Source organism: Neomonachus schauinslandi, chromosome X (assembly GCF_002201575.2).
Source record: "Neomonachus schauinslandi chromosome X, ASM220157v2, whole genome shotgun sequence".
NCBI lineage: Eukaryota > Metazoa > Chordata > Mammalia > Carnivora > Phocidae > Neomonachus > Neomonachus schauinslandi.
The window spans coordinates 30,888,261-30,907,576 of NC_058419.1; the positions used below are offsets into that span (position 1 = coordinate 30,888,261).

The 19,316-nt window shown below is 41.9% G+C and overlaps 1 protein-coding gene across 2 annotated transcripts in view; it reads right to left on the reverse strand.

Moving 5' to 3' along the window:
- Positions 1–19,316, reverse strand: part of DOCK11 (dedicator of cytokinesis 11) — a 179,719-nt gene that overhangs the window by 17,237 nt on the left and 143,166 nt on the right. For both annotated transcript variants that reach the window (XM_044911764.1, XM_044911765.1), the window contains 4 exons: positions 18,498–18,713; positions 18,352–18,409; positions 9,094–9,200; positions 1,371–1,493 (listed from right to left, as the gene is read on the reverse strand). In XM_044911764.1, the coding sequence (XP_044767699.1) occupies positions 1,371–1,493; positions 9,094–9,200; positions 18,352–18,409; positions 18,498–18,713 (504 nt within the window). The remainder of the gene's footprint in view (positions 1–1,370; positions 1,494–9,093; positions 9,201–18,351; positions 18,410–18,497; positions 18,714–19,316) is intronic.

Genomic DNA, 19,316 nt, shown 5'->3' on the forward strand with positions numbered 1-19,316 from the left:
ACATGTGGCTCGATCCCAGGACCCTGAGATCATGACCCGAGCTGAAGGCAGACGCTTCATGGACTGAGCCAGCCAGGCACCCCCGCCATTTCTTTTCTTGTCTCATGGGCTATTCTTTGCCACCTCTATGACCTAGGTTTAATGATTCATCTCTTGCTTATTCATAGAATCACTTGAACTCCATTATGGTTTTTCAGGCATGTCCCATATACACCAAAAGTATGGCAAAGAGAGAAAGGCCTAGATCCTGGGAAGAAAAAGTGAGTTGGACCAGAGCCAGTCTGAAGCAGAGATTAGAACACTATGCGGATGATATTAAATGTATGTGTTTCCCCTCTGGGAAACTTCTTCAACAATGAGAGCATGCTTGCTATACGTAAGAATAAATGGCTTTGCTTTAAAGGAAAGGGTGGGGGGGCTTGAATCCTAAATCACCCCTTCCCAGCACAGCAGGGGTAGAAATTATGATACAGACTCAGAGACTTGAATATAAAACATTCCTATTCAGTGCGGTTGGCAACAGGTATTCATTATATACTAGTCTATTTTTTTTTTTTTAAGATTTTATTTATCCATTTGAGAGAGACACGGAGAGAGCACCAACAGGGGGAGGGGCAGAGGGAGAAGGGAGAAGCAGACTCCCCGCTGAGCAGAGAGCCGGACATGGGACTTGATCCCAGGACCCTGAGATCACGTCCCAAGCTGAAGTCAGACACTCAACTGACTGAGCCACCCAGGCGCCCCACTACTAGCCTTTATTAATTACCCTTTACCAACAGCTTTGGCTGGCAGACTAAACTGGAAAAACTCATGGCAGGACTATTACTAGTGTCTTAATTACCTCCCCCATTCTCAGCTGCCAGCACCTTTGGTCTCCTCATGGAATTGCAGAGAATAGGCTAGGCCTATGCCTCTTCTCAGAGCAACATGGAAATTCAGTAGCTTTTTTCCATGAAGGTTTGGTGAAGACAACACTGAATTTTTTATGCCCTGAGGGGAAAGGGGGGGGAAGTGCTAGATTAAAATGTTCTAAGAACCACTTACATAATCAAAATTTAAACTTATATTTTGGATGTTTTACCCTTAATTTCATTTGGAAAATGTATATGAATGTAAGGTAGAATTCTCATTTTAGGATTTCACAGGATTTTGAAGGATAGGAACTTTCAAATTGGACGAATGTGTCAAAACGACACAGTTAAGTATCTATATTCTATAATGAAATACAAATGCCATAATACAATGAACCTTCTAATTTTGAGAGGACACATAGTAGAGGGATAGTGACATAACTACATGACTGTTTTTTTTTTCCAAGACCAAAATAAAATGTAGTTGAGGCCAATGATGCAAATGTTTAAATTACCTACCTCAAATTCACGACGTTTCTCATAAATTGGAATGATCAACTTGGAAATCTCAGAAATCACTTCATAACGTTCTGCTTTCCATAAGCCATCCACACATTGTTCTAGCAACTCCAGCAACACTTCCTGCATTAAGAGCAAAATGCAATCAGGAATTAGAGATGGTTTGACAGTTCTGGGCAAACAAATCCTGAACCATTTCAAGTTCACAGAGAACAAACAGAACGTGCACCGAAGGAGTAGGGCTTATGTAACTCTATTTTCTAAATCAAATACTTGAAATATTTGAAATGGAAACCCTTCTTAAAAATATGAGAGTAATCCCTGACCATAGTGAAGTGTACCTATTTATTTTGTTCACTCACACAATGAAGATGTTAACTGTACTTACAAATGTCACCCATTAAGGAGTATCTTTAAGATACTCACAAGAAGATGGGGACTCGGGGAGGACCCCACGTGACTACAGAGGCATTGTTTGTTCCAAATGGGAGAATGAATGAAGGTCTGATGGGATAAACCCCACTAAGCTGATGAATGTTCATTGTTGTTCTTTTTTTATACTGAAGTTATATTTACACAGAATATAACAGAGTCTTAAGAAGATTTGACAACTTTCGGGGTGCCTGGGTGGCTCAGTCGTTAAGCGTCTGCCTTCGGCTCAGGTCATGATCCCAGGGTCCTGGGATCGAGCCCCACATCGGGCTCTCTGCTCGGCCGGGAGCCTGCTTCTCCCTCTCCCACTCCCCCTGCTTGTGTTCCCTCTCTAGCTGTCTCTCTCTCTCTGTGTCAAATAAATAAAATAAAATCTTAAAAAAAAAAAAAGATTTGACAACTTTCAAGCTCTTGTGTTAGCGATATGGATGTTTATGAAAATGAAGCTTTTGGTAAAGAATGCTTCCTTCCTGACTGTTGGCCCTAAAACTGGGGAGATTGAGAGGATAATAGCTCAAGATAGAGATCTCTGACTGTGCCAGAATGATAACAGCTGCGACAAATTATTTTATGACCCACCATCTCATGTTCTCAACAATAAGAAGATGAAGCCCATTACTGCGGCTAGCCCTAAGTCTTAACATCTTGTTTCTATCTCGAAGACATGCTCTTGAGATTTACAGAACTGAATGCTAAAACGGCTCTTCCTGTATGCCCTTTAGCAATTTTGAACTCAACTTCTTCCTAAACTGGTTCTTTCACTTGGGTTTTTCCTAGTCAGCCGGGTCAACACCCTATGAGCCCTGAGCTAGAAAACTTAAGAGTAGTTTTGACTCAGCTCCTGGGATGGGTTCAAGGGTGTCCCTCAAAAAGAGATGTTGAAGTCCTAACCCCCAGTTACCAGAAGGCCAGAATGTCACCTTATTTGGAAATAGGGTCACTGCGGATATAATTAATTACAGCACAATCATACTGGAGTACGGTGGCCCCTTAATCCAATATGGCTGGGATCCTCACAAGAAGACGGGGACTCAGGGAGGACCCCACGTGACTACAGAGGCAGAGTCTGGAGTAACACAGCTCCAAGTCAAGGAACGCCAGAGACCAGCCAGAAAGAGGCGAGGAAAGATTGTTCCCACAGTGTCAGAGGGGAACATGGTCTGCTGACACCTTGATTTCAGACTTCTAGATGCTTGAGCTGTGAGACGATACGTGTGTGCCCTCGGTTACGGCAGCCCTGGAGAACCAGTGTGCTCTCTCTCCACTCATCCTCTCATCAGCTCGTTGCCAACTTCTGCCAGTTTGACTACCTAAATATTTCTCAAATCTGACTCTTCCTCCACTTCTACTCTCACTGCTAAAGTTTAAGACCATGTCATTTTTTTCTAATTGGTCTTCCTGCCTCCAGCCTCGACACTTATAAATCTATCTGCCGTAGGCTTCGGATTCCAAGGCAAACCAGACCACGTCCCTCTCCCCTTCTTAAAATCTCATCATGGCTGCCCCTTCTTTCACAGAGCAAAGGACAAGTTCTTTCATTTGGCACACGAGGCTTGCAATAGTCTGGCTGATGCTTCTATAATCTCATCATTCACCATGGCCAGCCTTGTACTTTATGCTCCAACAACAATGAGCTACTAGTAGTTTCCCTGCCCTCACTCTGTGCCTTTGTTCATGCTATGCCCTCTGCCCTTTACACCACTTCACTTGGTTAACCCCTTTAAGACGGCTTAGGTATCACCTCTTCTGGGATCCTTCTCCTAATCAATACAGACCAGCAAGACACTAGATACCTTTTATCCTGCTCTGAGAATTCATTGGGTGGATATACATCCCTCGACTTGCCCATTATCTATGTATCTGACTTTCCAAATAGGCTGTGACTCTTCAAGAGTAGTAACAGTATCTTATTTATATTGGTTTCTTTAGTCATTAATGCCAAATTAAAATTTCTAGCAACAGTGGGAAGGAAGGACTTTGGGGGAATTAAAAATCTTTTACAAACTAGTGAGTCCCAGAAATGTAAAGCTGGTTTATAATAGGGAAGAAAAATCCACTGTAATATATAGAACAAAGCAGGATACAAGAGAAAATTGGTACCTCCAACAACAGATACAGAAAAAGCACTTGAAAAAACGCAACATCCCTTCATGATATTAAAAAAGAACTCTCAGCAAACAAGAAGGAGAAGGGATCTTCCTCAATCTGATAAAGGGCATCTACAAGAAACCTATAGGCTGAACACTCATAAGTTTGAGAACGAGTCAAAATGCCTGCTCTCACCACTTGAATTCGACATGATGCTGAAGGTGCCAGCCAGTGAAACAAGGCAACAAAAAGAGAGAAAAGGCATATAGATTGGCGAATGTAAAACTGTCTGTGCAGATGACATGACTGTGTACATAGAAAAGCCTAAGGAATACACAAACCACTAAAACGAATATGCGTATTTAGCGAGGTGGCAGATCGTAAGATCAACATACAAAAATCAATTGTATTGATATATATTAGCAACAATAAATTGAAAAAGAAATCAAGCAATACTATTTACAGTGGCAGCAAAACATCAATTATCTAACAATAAATCTAGCAAAAGACAATAAATCCAGCAAAGCCCTGAAAAATCACAAAATACTGCTGGGAGAAATGAAAGATGACCAAAATAAAGGTTCACTGAAAGATTCAACATTGTTAAGCTTGCCACTCTCCACGTAAACTTAACAAAATCCCCAAAAAACTTCCAGCAGGCTATTTTGAGGAAATCAGAAAAGAGGATTCTGAATTTTATATGGAAATTCAAAGGATGTAGAATAGTCAAAATGACTTGGGAAAAAAAAAAAAGCTGGAGGGCTAACACTACCTGATTTCAAGACTTATAAACTTAGAGTAATCAAGATGGTGTAATATTCATATCAAGATGGACAAATAGGTCAGTGCTACAGAACAGAGTCCAGAAATAGGCTGCACACATATAAAGAACTAAAATTTGACCAAGGTGCCAAGTAATTCAATCAGGCAAAAGGAAAGTTTCATTTTCCCCCATATGGTGAGAACCATCTAAATATCTGCTTTCAACCTTGACCTCTATCTAATTCCATGCTCAAAAATGAATTTCAGATTCCAGACCTAAATCTAAAACTTATAAACAAAGTTTATAGAAGAAAAGGTAAGGGACGCCTGGCTGGCTCAGTCAGAGGAATGTGCGACTCTTGATCTTGGGGTTGTTTGAACCCCACGTTGGGTGCAGAGCTTACCTAAAAATAAAATCTTAAAAAAAAAAAAGTAAGACAATACCTTTGCAATCTTGAGGTAAGCAAAGATTTCTCAGACCAGACACAAAAAGAACAAACCACTAAAGATGGTAAATTGGGCTTCGTCAAAACCAAAACTTTTGGTTCAATAAAAGACTCAATTAAGAAATGAATAAACAAATCAAAGATAAATCTGCACCACATATATCTGACAAAGAACTTATATCCTGGATATATTAAAAAAAATGCCTACAAATCAACAATAAAAAAATGAACAATGCCATTTCTAAAAATGGGCAAAAGACTTGAACACACATTTCACCAAAGAAGGTAGATGAAAGGCAAAGAAGCACATGAAAAAGTGCTCAACATCATTAGTTATTAGGAAAATATAAATAATGGGGTGCCTGGGTGGCTCAGGAGGTTAAGCGTCCACCTCTTGACCTCAGCTCAGGTCTTAATCTCAGGGTCGTGAGTTCAAGCCCTGTGTTGGGCTCCATGCCCAGTGTGGAGACTATTGGAAAAAAAAAAAAGGAAAATATAAATTAAAAACACAATGAGATACCAATTCATGCCTAACAGAATGGCAAAAAAAAAAAGATTAGCCACATCAGATGTTGGTGGGGATGTGGAGCGAGTGAAACTCTCGTCCAATCCTGGTGGAAGTATAAAATGGTCCATCCACTTTGAAAAACTCTTTGGCAATTTCTTGTAAGATTAAATACACAACTTTCCTGGGATCCAGCAATTTTACTCCTAGGTATTTACCCAAGAATAATGAAAGCATATGTCCACAAAAGGTCATAGATAAGAATGTTTAGAGCAGCCTTATTCATAACAGCCCCGAACTGGAAACAATCCAAAATTCATCAACAGGAGAATGGGTTAAAAAAAAAAATCAGTTATCAATACAATGGAATACTATTTAGTAACGAAAAAGAACAAAACTTTTGATATACTCAACAACATGGATGTATCTCAAAAACATTAGGTTAAGCAAAAGAAGCCAGACACAGAAGGGTATGTATTGAATGGAGTGAAGGATTCCATTTTTATGACACCAAAACAGGCAAAAGTAATCTACAGTGATAGAAATTAGGTGGTGGGGAGGGGAGGCTGACTAGAGATGGGCGTAAGAGAACCTTCTGTGAGAATGGATATATTCTATTTCTTGTTTCTGCTGGAAAGTTACACGGATGTATACAACTGTCAAAATTCATCAAACTGTTCACTTAGGAATGTGTTAATTACATCCTTAAAAAGTACTGCAAATCATGGGACGCCTGGGTAGCTCAGTCGGTTAAGCATCTGCCTGCAGCTCAGGTCATGATCCCAGGGTCCTGGGATCGAGTCCCGCATTGGGCTCCCTGCTCCACAGGGAGCCTGCTTCTCCCTCTCCCTCTGCTGCTCCCCCTGCTTGTGCACGCTCTTTCACTCTCTCTCCCTGACAAATAAATAAATAAAATCTTTTTAAAAATAAAAACTATTGCAAATCAAAGGTCAGGAAAGCAGTTTTAGAAACAAATTAATTTCATTATTATTGGTTTAATTCATATATTTAAATACAGGCACTAAAGAGACAACCATTTGTACTTTTCATTTCAATAAAGCTCATAAATCAGTGTCAGTTATTTTTCCTTTGGCTCGGGCATGAGGAGGAAGCCTTCTTCCATAAGCTGAAACATACGAAGGCTATTTTTGAACATGATTCTATGGGTATACATCAAATAAAATGTATAAACTATTACTGTAGAACACACAAGAGTTCCAACAAATGTGTTTACATAGAAAACAGATTATAGTTCTTGACTAATAAGAAATGTTGCCACTCTCCTTGAAAGTATTAGGGTCAGGCTCAAGGCTACTTCTGTGAATAAGATGAAGCTGTTATTTGGAAGACAAGAATATAACTTCAGTTGTGCTCAACCATTTATCTTCCGTGAACTCCGCTGAGTCTTTCCACTGGCAGCCCATAACAACTGGAAGTCTCTGGAAAATCATTTAAGTCTAACTAAGACCAAAAAAAAGTGAATTAACTTACCCAAGGCTTCACAGTCAAGAATCGAGCTGGAATTAAAATTCAAAGTTTCTAGCATGCTGTAAATATCTACTCTTCTAGGTTCTGGGGTAAAAGGTAACGTCACTGTCAAGTAGGTCAACCATCAAGTCTGACATTTGTGTGGTACTTAATGAGCCAAGAGAGCTTTCACATTTATTTTGAAGTGACCAGGATGGTATTGTCTTTATGTTACTGATGAGGCAAGAGACCCATATAGAAATAGTTAAAGCTTCTAGGCATGTCATTTTAGCTAAATGAACGAGAGCTAACTTAAGATTGTCTTGTATTAAAAAAAAAAACAACAATTCGGGACACCTGGGTGGCTCAGTTGGGTAAGCGGCTGCCTTCGGCTGAGGTCATGATCCCAGGGTCCTGGGATCGAGCCCCACACCAGGTTCCTTGCTCAGCAGGGAGCCTGCTTCTCCCTCTGCCTGCCGCTCTCCCTGCTTGTGCTCTGTCTCTCTCTCTGACAAATAAATGAATATAATCTTAAAAAAAAAAACAATTCATAAAGTATATCTCTGTCACTTCAACCTGATTGCTTACGTTTCTTAATACAACTCTAAAAAATGTATTTCTATGGAGCTACAAACCCTTAAATTTCTGTTTTTGTTCATTTTTCATCTTCCCATTCTTTGCAAACTTCTCCGTGGTTCGGTCTTTGGTTCTCTGGTTTCCACTGGCTATGTTATCTCCCATCCTCACTCTGCTTTGGTTCTCACACAGATGACTTCCAGATGTGGCTCTCCAACCCTGATCTCTCTCCTCAGATTTGGTTCCAAACTTCTAATGGCCTGACAGTTATTTCCATCTTGATACATTCCTATTTCAAATTCAACACACGTCAAAAACGGAATTCATCATCTTCCCTGGAAAATCATCCACCTGTAGTTTTTCTGGACTATCCAAACCCAAAAGCTCAGAGCTACCTTTGACTCTTCCCTTCCCACAGCCAGCAGGCCTTCCTCCTTTCTTCGTAGTGTTTCCTGACTCTGTCAGCAGGTGGGTTTTGGCCCTGACTGCCTCATTCCTGGACTCCTGGGCAGCCCTCTCTCTAGCTCCCACGTTACCGCCAAATTACCCTCTCCTCTTCCTTGCTTTGATCCTGCCATTGTTCTGCCCCCAAAACTTTGAGAGCAATTCAACATTCTGCTGGATAAAGCCCAAACATTCAAAGTTTCTCAAAAATCTGACCTCAACTACTTCTCTCTGTGAACCCAACTGGGTTTAGCCAAAAGGATCCATTCTACTGCCCCAATGCCTTACGCTTTCCCACTTTGTAGCTTTCGTCCCTGCTGGTCTCCTTCTCTGTTAGACCGCCTTCGTGGTGTCCTCTTTCTTCACCCCACCCCTCTCTAATCACAGCTCGCTGCTCTACCTCAGCTCAAAGGCATCTCTCTCACCTTTGACTCTCCATGGAACAGTCCACTGTGTGTATTATTCAAATGGCCTGGTCTTGTTTTGTTCTGTTTTTTTCGCATTCCGTGTAGGTAGACATTGGAGGTCAGGGTTTGGCCCTCGCTAATTATTTTATAGCGCCTACATCACCAGCTCCAAAGCCTTCCTCCTAAGTCAATAAATATTTGTTGACTGACAACCGAAGCCGTTCAGTATCCTTATGAAGTTTACAGCAGAAATGTTCCATTTTTAAAAAGACTCTTATGCATACTCTGCTTAGCTGTTACACTGTGAGCTATATTTTTTATGGAAATTTTTCCAAAGCATGTTGACCCTGATCTGGTTACTGGGATGGTTATTTGAAGATGATAAATATCACCTCTCTAAAGCCAGACAATAGGAACAGTTCCAGAGGCAGGGTTCCACATTCCAAATAGGGACATCTCTGCCCTGGGCAGTTTTCATGCTTACAGTTCATTGGTCCTTAGTTCCCTTCCCAATTAAGTTAGCTGTAATAATTTTTTAATATAAATTTTAAGAAGTTAAATTTATGTAACTGGCATTGCAGGCCCTGGAATCTTACTTCACTATAATGGACATCCATCATTCCAGCATCTTCTTTCATTGCTCCTTCTTCATCTATATTGGGAGTAATTTTCTTGAAGGCTGAACATCCATTAGGGAATAATTCTGTATGAATAGAAAGCAGTGAAAGGAATTTATTTTTTTGAAAAAAGCATTTTGTAAATAACAGCTTTACAGGGACTGGTTACCCTTAAAAACAAACGCAGATATTTTTGTGCCGATCAAAAATCCTACGTGCAATTTTCAGTCTGCAAAGAATTTTATAAATGATTCCCAACTACTACACATTTTACCAGTCTTTTCCCCCAAAATGCGAGCTCAAGTTACCAACAAGTAAGTTTCCTTCTTGGACTCTGCATCATCTCCAATAGGAGATGCTTCCCTAGTGTCATCTAACACTTTGATCCTGTATGTTTCTCGTTTGTCCCCTAATCAAGGAGGGCATGTACTTTTCAGGTAACCAGAGAATAAACTTTTGTAACCATTTCTAGTTCCTAATTTCACTGTAGAACTGGAAAAGGAAGTGGGTCATTGGAGGAAGCCTAGCCTAGGACTTGTAAGAGAGGCAGAAAGAGAAAACATATGGCAGGGCTGAAGCATCCTTGGAGAAAAGGGGCAGGCACTGGGAGAATCAGAGCTTTCGGAGTTCGAGGGCTTCAGGTCTATCACTAATTGCATGATTCGAGACATGCTCATCTCTCTAGAACCGTAAAAAGTTTCATCGGCTGTAAAACAGAGAGAACAGCTACTTCGTGAGAATTAAAGGAAATGCAAAGTGTTTAGAACAGAACCTAGCATATAGGGAGTGTTGAATGAGTTATTAACGACCAAAGCTACCAATAAATAAACGGGCTTTTCCAAGATTGGACAATTGTTGCCAGCTGGCAGAGTAAGTGAGGATACAGCTGGGCCCCTGGGAAGCAGCAAGTGAGCCCAAGCTGAGAACAGCTGCTGTAGGATCGTGGACCAAATGGTTCCTGTCAAGCGAGAGTCTAGGTAGAGAAGGCAGGCCACGCGGCTGCCCTACACACTCTGGACAGGGGAACATGTCCAAACAGCTCTTGTCGTGGCTGCTTTCATTTACCCTTCTGTAAGTGGGCTGTAATTTAAGAGTTACGGGAAATCCAGGCTCCTTATAAAAGAATCTGCTAGTCAGTGAAAAGTGGCTGGTCACAAGCAAATAAAAACTGTTGCAATCTATTGTTCTACACCCTCTAGAACAGTGGTGCTTAGAAAGCATGATCTACTCACAGCTAAAGCGCTGGAAAGCTTCCCGAGGTTAGAGGTTGGGGGGAAAAAGAAGGAAGACTTAAAAGAGAGTCAGACTTCATATTTAGGAGATTTCTCAGAATTCTGGTACCAAAAAAAAAAAAAGGTCAGGTATTGGGGCTTGGATTTTGCCAACTCCTCTTGTCTAAATGAAAGCTAACTGGATATAGGCCATCTGGTAAGAGGCTTGATGGAGCGTGAGTTATCAAGTAAGAACCATGCTTCTGTGAGAGAATCAGAGAGAGAGAGAATTCGGGTGAGGGAAGATGGGGTCATTCTGAAGTCCTTCTTCAAGAATGGAGAAACACATTGGGGGCAGTCAGTGGATTTCTGTGAAGGAAGGAGAAGCAGAAATGAAAATGAGATTTACTTTGACCCAATGGACTTTAGGGCCATTTTTGTTCAAAGAAATTAGGTAATAAAAGACACTGAAGATAGGGCATGACACACTCCGTTTCTGAAGATAAGCATGCCTCAAATGGTCTGTGATAGACTTCTAGGAGCAATCTATTCAAAGCGCTGGACCACAACAAGATAAGGAACTGGCACCAGAACATAAATCAATACATCTTTTCCTTCTTTGAGGAAGTCTACGGGCGAACAAATGTCCACTGAATTAAATATGCCCAGTGACATAGCTGATTTACATTTAGGATAATACTCCTTACCTTGCTGTGGACCAGTAACAAACAGGTCTCAGATCGGCCACTCTCTGGGTAGTGCATTAGGAGAATGTTTTGAAATCAAGGAGAAAATGTCCCACTTGATCACCTCTGTGAAGTCAAGAGCCAGGCAGGAGGGAAGAGGGCCCCCAAAACTTGAGCAAAGCGATAGAGTGTAGTCCTCGACAGAGAAAAACTATCAGTCCCTGAAGGCCTCTGGCCGCTAGGTCCATGACTAGGGAAGAAATTCCTGTCTGCTCTGAGATTTATTAAGTGATTCCCAAATCTAGGATTCTTCTAGAATGCTGTAATTTAGGGGAGGACAAAAAGAGGCACACTCCTATGCCTGAGATCAGATGAGGCTACAGCATCGTGGGAGAGAGTCTTCTGGTATATATTTTAAGTAGAAGGAGGGCAAATTATGTTTTTTTTTTTTTTTTTTCTCAGAAACTGACAGGTTAACACCCACTTCGAAGTTTGATGTCTGCTTCATCTGGCAGAAAGCCTACTGTTATGGATTGCTAGCCTCGGATTCCACTATTCTTGCTAAGTGTGTTATCTTGATTCCTATGCCTGATGACGTAACTTTACCTAGAGGAGACTATAACCCCTTGTTTGCCTAATTTATTAGCACCCACCAAACTATCCAGTGATATGAGGACCCTTTTGGTTGTGAGGGTCTTTAAAATGCTGGAAAGATTTTCAGATGAAGCAAGTTGCTGAATCTAGAAGTGGCCAGTGTATATACCCCAACAAAGGGAGGCATGCATTTCAGGAGCCTCACATAGCCCTGTGTAGCATTACAGAAGGTGGTATTCAAGAGTCTGCTATCGATCTTTCTGGTATATGACCTGGATTCCTGACCTTGCCCTTCATAGCTATAGCTTCTCGATTCCTGACTGCTGTCCCAGGGAAAGCAAGATGCAAACGGTCCAAGGACAGACCATTACCCTGAGCACAAGTGATCCCAGGGGAAAAAAAAAAAAGTGGGGAGGAGTTTGGAGGATGGGGCAGCAGTCCAACCCTTGATAAAGTAAGACTGCTGGTCAGAAGAAGGATAAGAGGTTGAAAGTCCTGAGAGGAGGGCAGAAGAGGGGAAAGGCTGTGATTGGTAAGGAATCGGGAAATAAAAAGCCTGCAGAACTTAAGCTATCAGATCCTGGGTACAAAGAGTTGAGAAAGGGAGCAACATTACCCTATAAGGAATGAAAAGAACAGACTCTATGGGAAAGGAAATTCCTTTTTGTGGGTTGTTGGGGGAGCCCTCTAGGACGGAAGCTCTGTTGAACCTTGGACGCCAAGTGAGGGTGGAAGAATGCAGAGACTTGACTCTTGTCTTCCCCGGGCGGGGGGGGGGGCGGGGGTGCAGAGAACAGTTGTGCCTGCCCTCAGGAAGAGAAGAGGGAGAGGTACATAAAGTCTAGCCTCCAAAGGAGATCTAGAATATTTGGGGCTTCTCAGATAAAACAGAAATAGGGACATTTAGGCCTGGTTTCTATTTTATATCTGTGGGGGTAAGAGTAACCAACACCCAGTAAGCATCACCACTTAGAGGTAACTTACGTAAAAGAAAGAGAATGATAATGCCTAGGATCCCTCTAGTAGGAAGAGCAAGAGCTTTGGCTGACTGAAAGAAGTGGGGGTGGGGGTGGCAGGGAGAACTGCACGTCTCCTTCCCCTTTCCCTTTCCAGTTCCGTGCCTGCAACATGAAAAAAAAGGATCTAGAAATAGGCCATTGCTGGTCTTCTGGAGTCAGCCCCCCCAAAGCGGGGGGGGGGGGGGGCGGTGCAAGCCTTTGCTTGTTAGGCAACCACCCAATGGACAAACTAGTTTTTTCCTTAAAAACTGTAAACAGGAGAACATCTGTCTTCAGTATGTGAGCTGGTCGGTAGTATTTCATTTCATCTTGATTAAAAGAAGTGCTTTATAATGACTTCAAGAGAAATGGCATAGGAGTTTGAGAAAGCAAAATTTCTGCAATTGAGCTGTCAAAGATTTAAAATACCTTCTAACTCTCCTTCCCCTTTGTCTTCGTGATCAAAGGACACTTAACAGTAGAAAGGTTGTGGAATTGCTCAACTATTATTGTGAAGTAAGTCTGTCTTTAAGTGTTAATAAAACTTTTTTTTTTTCTTTTCTGCACTCAACTGTATACTTTTTTTTTTAATGTTTTATTTATTTATTTATTCATGAGAGTCAGAGAGAGAGAGAGAGGCAGAGGCAGAGGCAGAGGGAGAAGCAGGCTCCCCGCCTAGCAGGGAGCCCGATGCGGGACTCGATCCCAGGACCCCGGGATCGTGACCTGAGCCGAAGGCAGTCGCTTAACCATCTGAGCCACCCAGGCGCCCTGTATACTTTTATTTACCGGGCAAATATCCAGCTCTTATCTAGATCCTGGAGTTCTCAGACTGGATAACAGGTTAACGGATTAAGTTTTTAACTTGTGTTTTCAATTAGTAGTCCGCATTGGTATAACTAGCATAGTTTAATCAGCTAATCACCAAAAGAAGGTGTTCTGGATCCTCGGAATGACTAAAGCCAAGGGTGGGGGGAACCCTGAGGATTTTACTACCACCATCATTTTGGAATCAGCTTTGCTAGTTTAAGCAAGTAGGATTTTCCAAGTTTAAAAATAGATGGCAGCTATAAATAAATATGTAAACTCCTGAACTTGACATTATGTTTTGTTTAAAATGCTAACCATTTTTTCCGACTCTGAGAGGGGCCCCCTGATTTCTATGAAGGGTAAACTCTGAAAAACCTCGAAGGGATCATGAAGTAAGTATTTAAATGGGGGTCGGGCAAAATGGGTGAAGGGGAGTGGGAGATACAGGCTTCCAGTTATGGAATGAATAAGTCACAGGAATAAAAGGCACAGCATAGGACTGTAATCACTGGTACTGTAATAGTGTTGTTTGGTGACAGATGGGAGCTACACTCGTGGTGAGCATAACATAATGTACAGAGAAGTTGAATCACTACACTCAAACAAACAAAAAAGGCTTTTAAGCACCATTTACACCTACCGAAACATGTCACACTGTTTGGTGTTCAGGCTAGCTGCCTCAAGCTAATGTCCAAAAAAACCACAGCAATATTTATATATATATATATTTTTTTTAGTTGCTATTTGTCCAGTCTTATATTTTTAAAGCTTAAGCATTGATAATGGAGATGAATAATTCTTGATTTTTGCTTAATTGTAGGGTTTTTGGATTTGTGGAAACAAATTCTAGGGAAATATTTTAATGTTTTTAACCATTTCCAGTGGACATGAAACTCTATTGCAGATTTCTCCAATTAAAAAGAGGAGGTAATATTAACCTCATTTATCTGAAAAATAGACCTAAAAACGTATTAGTGTGTTTAGAGTTCTCATATTAGTTTATTTGGAATTTCAATATTTCACGGGCAGACCAGTGATGTAGGGAAAAAAAAATCTCAAATGGGGTCTTCTTTTGATAAGATTTTCTACTTTCAAACCACCTATGTACTAAAAGGAGAAAACTAGAGTATGCCAATTTCAAACACATGGATTGTTAAAAAAATATTTCAGTATCAAACAAAGTGTTCATTTAAAATATAAGTAAAATGAATCTACATTTTAGTCATGACACCACACTTGGGAAGGCTCTTTTTGGAAAGAGGTTCTCCCCACATGGGTGGTATTATATGAGGCAATCAAACACTGAGCCTTAGACGTGAAATGAAAGCCATATCGTTAGCTGTAGGAATTCTGGAGTTAAAAAACAAAAACAAAACAAAATATGGCTGTGTTCTCATAGACCAAGCCAGAGTGATAGGACTCCCACAAGACGGTTTCATTTTGCTCTCATGTTACTCATTCAACCGCCTTAAAGTAGCTTGGCCATTATGATAGATAGTGGAAGGTTTCTTTGCAATAATCCATTGCCGATCAATTTTTAAACCTAGCTCAACTGTTTTACTACTTGAGTAGTTTTTACAGTAGGAGCCAGCAATATTGTTTTCAGAAAGGGAAGCTTTCTGGCAGATTCTTGAATTAGACCTGCTGGATCCCGAAGCCCTTCAAGACCACTGACTCCCTTTTTGTTTCTCACCCTCCCCCCCTCCCGGGGCCACTCCCCACCTCTCCGCCAGCTCTATTGACCTAATTGATAGTATAACACTGTGTAAGTTTAAGGTGCGTGTGTTGATTCAATATGTGTATATTGCAAAACGATCACCACAGCGGTGTTAACACCAACACATAATTACCATTTTGGGGGAGATGAGAATATTTAAGATCTACCCTCTCAGCAACTTTTAAGTATATAACGCAGTATCGTTAACTATAATCACTGTGCTATGCATGAGATCTCCAGAATTTATTCATCTTGTAACTGAAAGTTTCTACCCTTTAACCAACATCTTCCCAGTTTTCCCCACCCCCCAGCCCCTGGCAACTACCATTCCACTCTCTGCTTCTGTGACTTCAACTTTTTAGATACTACATGAAAGTGAGATCGTACAGTGTTTGTCTTTTGCTTTCTGACTCATTCCACTTAGAGAGCACCCTCAAGGTCTGTTCATATTGCCCAAAATGGCAGGATTTCCTTTTTCTCGTGGCTGAATAACATTCTATTGTGTATATGTGCCACATCTTTATCCATTCATACGTATCCATTTCGTATGTTTTTGCGTCATTAATTAGCATCTTTTCATTTCAGCTTGAAGAACTCCTTTCAGCATTTCTTGCAAGGCAGGTCTAGTGGTGATGAACTCCTTCAGCTTTTGTTTGCCTGGGAACGTTTATCTGTCCTTCATTTCTGGACAGCTTTGCTGGGAAGAGTGCTCTTGATTGGCAGTTTTATTCTTTCAGTGCTCTGAATAGATCATTTCGCTCTCTCCTTCCCTGCAAGGTTCTGCTGAGAAACCCACTGAAAGCTTTATGGGGTTCCCTTGTAAGTTACAAACTTATTTTTCCTGCTGCCCTCGGATCCTTTGTCTTTTGATAGTTTTACTATAATGTGTCTTTAGAGAAGCTCTCTTTGAGTTTTTTGGGGGATCTCAGCCTCGTGAACATGGGTGTCCAAATCTCTCCCTAGATTTGGGATGTTCTCAGCCATTATTTCTTGAAATAAAAGCTTTCTGTCTCCTTCTCGGACTCTTGAGAGTTCACAGATTGTTTCTTTTGATGCTGTCCCAAAGATCACCCACATAGATTTCTTTACTCTCATTCTTTTGTCCTTTGTTCTCCTCTGATGAGGTCATTTTAAAGGTCCTGGCTTCTTCTTCCTTTTTTTTTTTTTTTTTTAAAGATTTATTTATTTATTTTAGAGGGGAGGGGCAGGGGGAGAAGGAGAGAGAATCTCAAGCAGACAACCCACTGAGCATGGAGCCCGCGTTCACGACCCTGAGACTGTGACCCGAGCCTGAACCAAGAGCCACGCATGTATCCCATCAAAGGTCCTGGTTTCTAATTCACAGATTAGTTCTTCTGCTTGATCCATTCTGCCGGTAATGCTCTCTGTTGCATTTTTCACTTCATTCATTGTATTCTCCAATGCCAGAATTTGTGTTTTCTTAAAAATTTCTATATTTAACTTCTTGTTGTGTTCTTGTATTGTTTTCCTGATTTCATTGTGTTGTCTTTCTGTTTTATTGCAGCTCATTAAGCTTCTTTAACACAGTTCTTTTGTTTTCTTGATGAGGTAAATTGCAGAGCTCCAGGTCTTTGGCACCAGTTACTAGAAGAGTACTGTGATCCTTTGGTGGTGTCATGTTTCCTTTGTTTTTCCTGTTCTCTGAAGTCTTGCATCTGAAAGTAGCAGCCATCTCCAACCACCTTTACTGACTGACTTTGGGAGAGAAATACCTTCCATCTGCCCTGCTAGGGAGTCTGCGGCTTTACCAGACCCACTAGGGATATCCTCGCTTCACACTTCATGCTCCCCTTTGTGGCAGATTCCTTAAGCTTGTATGCCTTCTCTCCATCATGCAACACACCAGGCTGGGTGCTAACAGCTCCCTTTTGCTCTGTCAAGGGTGATGCTAAAGCTCAAGTCTGTGGTCCCTTAGTGGCCTACAGATTCTGGATGGCTCTCTGGTCGTCTGCCAAAGCTTGCTCTCTCCACCCATCAGGAGAACACACAGGGAGCCGGCTATAGGATAAAGGAGTATGTGGTTTAGATGCACAGAGTACGGACAGTGCCTGTGGGCTAGATGGGGGGGGGGAGGGGGGTGGAATCCATGAGCTAAGTGTCCCTAGTGCCTTGTTGGCAGGGTTCTGAATGGGGCCTGCAAGGCAGCTAGTAGGATCCCTGTCTTTTTAGTGTCCTCTAGGAGTTCTATCTGCATCACTCCCCGCCTCTTCCTGCCTCCAGTCATGCGGCTCATGAGCCAGGACTCTGGCGGGGCAAGAGAGAAATAGGCCTCTTCGGCAGGTCCTGTACTGCTGGGGAAGCCAGGTGCCCATTCACAGGCTCTCACTTTTTCCCACTGAAGAAATCGTGGGTGAGAAGGTCTCTCTTGGCACTGAGCTGTGCCACCTCGAGGAAGGGGGTGCCTGAGTCAAGTCAAACTGGTCCTCTTACCCTCCCCAAGGCATCCGAACTTGTATCTGTTTTGCTCCAAAGGCATGCTAAACATCTCAACTGGACCCCTGGACTTGCACCCAGGTCCTCTCATCTGTGGATGACTGTCTAAGGCAGTGTTCTCCAGGGGCTCTCAGACCGCAGCTGAGAAGGGCTAGGGCCTGCTAGGGGACCAAGGTCCGACTGCCCGTTACCTAACGTATGGGTGGGATTCCTCCCCAGGCCCCTGGGCACACGGTGCTGGATCCCACAGCTCCCACAGAGGCACTTTTGTCCACGGATAGATGCCCAACTGTAGGAGGGGAGGGTATACAAACAAGGGACACCTTATTTGGCCATCTTGCTGATGTGCTAACTGCCTTTTAATACCAAAGTATTGGTGCGTGAAAGTGGCTACAGAGATATCCCTGGTGGGCAGTATTTGTGAAGCTGAGAGAGATGAGAGGAAAACAAATGATCTCTATTAACCCGAGCTTCTCATAAGCCCTGAGAAGAATTTAATCGGTGGCAATCTTCCAGGGAGACAGTCTTGAAAAAATAAACACTGGGCATCAGGCCTGGCCCTGTACTATTTAACTTATTCTTGTACTCTTAATGGAAGCAGAAGGCAAAATGAATAATCCAGTTTTCTTTTATAACAACTTCTGTTTAACATGGAATGGGGCTAAAGGTGAACATAGTTTTCGGAGCTCAATGACATCAAGCTACAAACATAAAAACTCTCGCGCTAATGGAAATCCTCCCTGTCTTTAAGAACAGAAATATCTTACTTTTTCGATGAAGAAACTCTGCAACCAAAGCGGCCACGTGGACATAACACATTGCTGCCTGAAAAAGGAGGACAAAGAAAGAACGGTCAGCCCGTGTTCCAGGGTTTTTGCAGGATTGTGCTTAGAACAAAGTCTGAAGGCGTCACCTCTGAAAAGTCTCCATTCTTTATATGAATCTTGGCCATGCTGTCGAGCCAGGTTTTCCTGAGCTCTGGGGTGCTTGCATAGGACTTGGCCAAGCTATACTGGAGATCAATGAGCATTTCAGGATCTTTCTCGTGCTCCTTCATTTGAGCAGTAGCCATAAGAACGGTACGGATTCTCTTAGTCAAGTCTTTGACTTCTGTGGGAAAAGCAGTTGCCTAATTTCGAAACAAACAAACAAAAGGCGTGTCCATTAATATTATCAATGTCCTCTAAGCCTTGGCATCCAATTCTGGGAATAACATGATTTATATTCCTGGTTACGGTTCTTGGTATTTGGTTCTTGGTATATTACATGTCTGAAGAGCTTTATTTTTTTTTTAAGTAGGCTCCAAGCACAGCATGGAGCCCAACACGGGGCTTGAACTCATGACCCCGAGATCAAGACCTAACTGAGAGCAAGAGCCGGACACTTAACTGACTGAGCCACCCAGGCGCCCCTAAAGAGCTTTAAATGAATTCTTTTTAAAAGGTCCAACTGGCTCAGGCTTCAAAGGCTGAAGGCTGAAGGCAGTGTGCTCACAATACATAAAAGCATGGATTCTGGAACCAGACTACCTGGCTCTGAACTCTAGCTTGTCCACTGTAAATTCCATGGCCACGAGAATTATTTGCCATTACTGTGTAATTTCAGTTACAAGAGTAACTAAAAACTGACAGCTTACTATGTATCAGGCAATGGTCTAAGTGCCTTACATGTTTTAATTTTTCCAGCAACCCTATGAAATAGGTACTGTTATAATTCATTTAACCAATGGGAA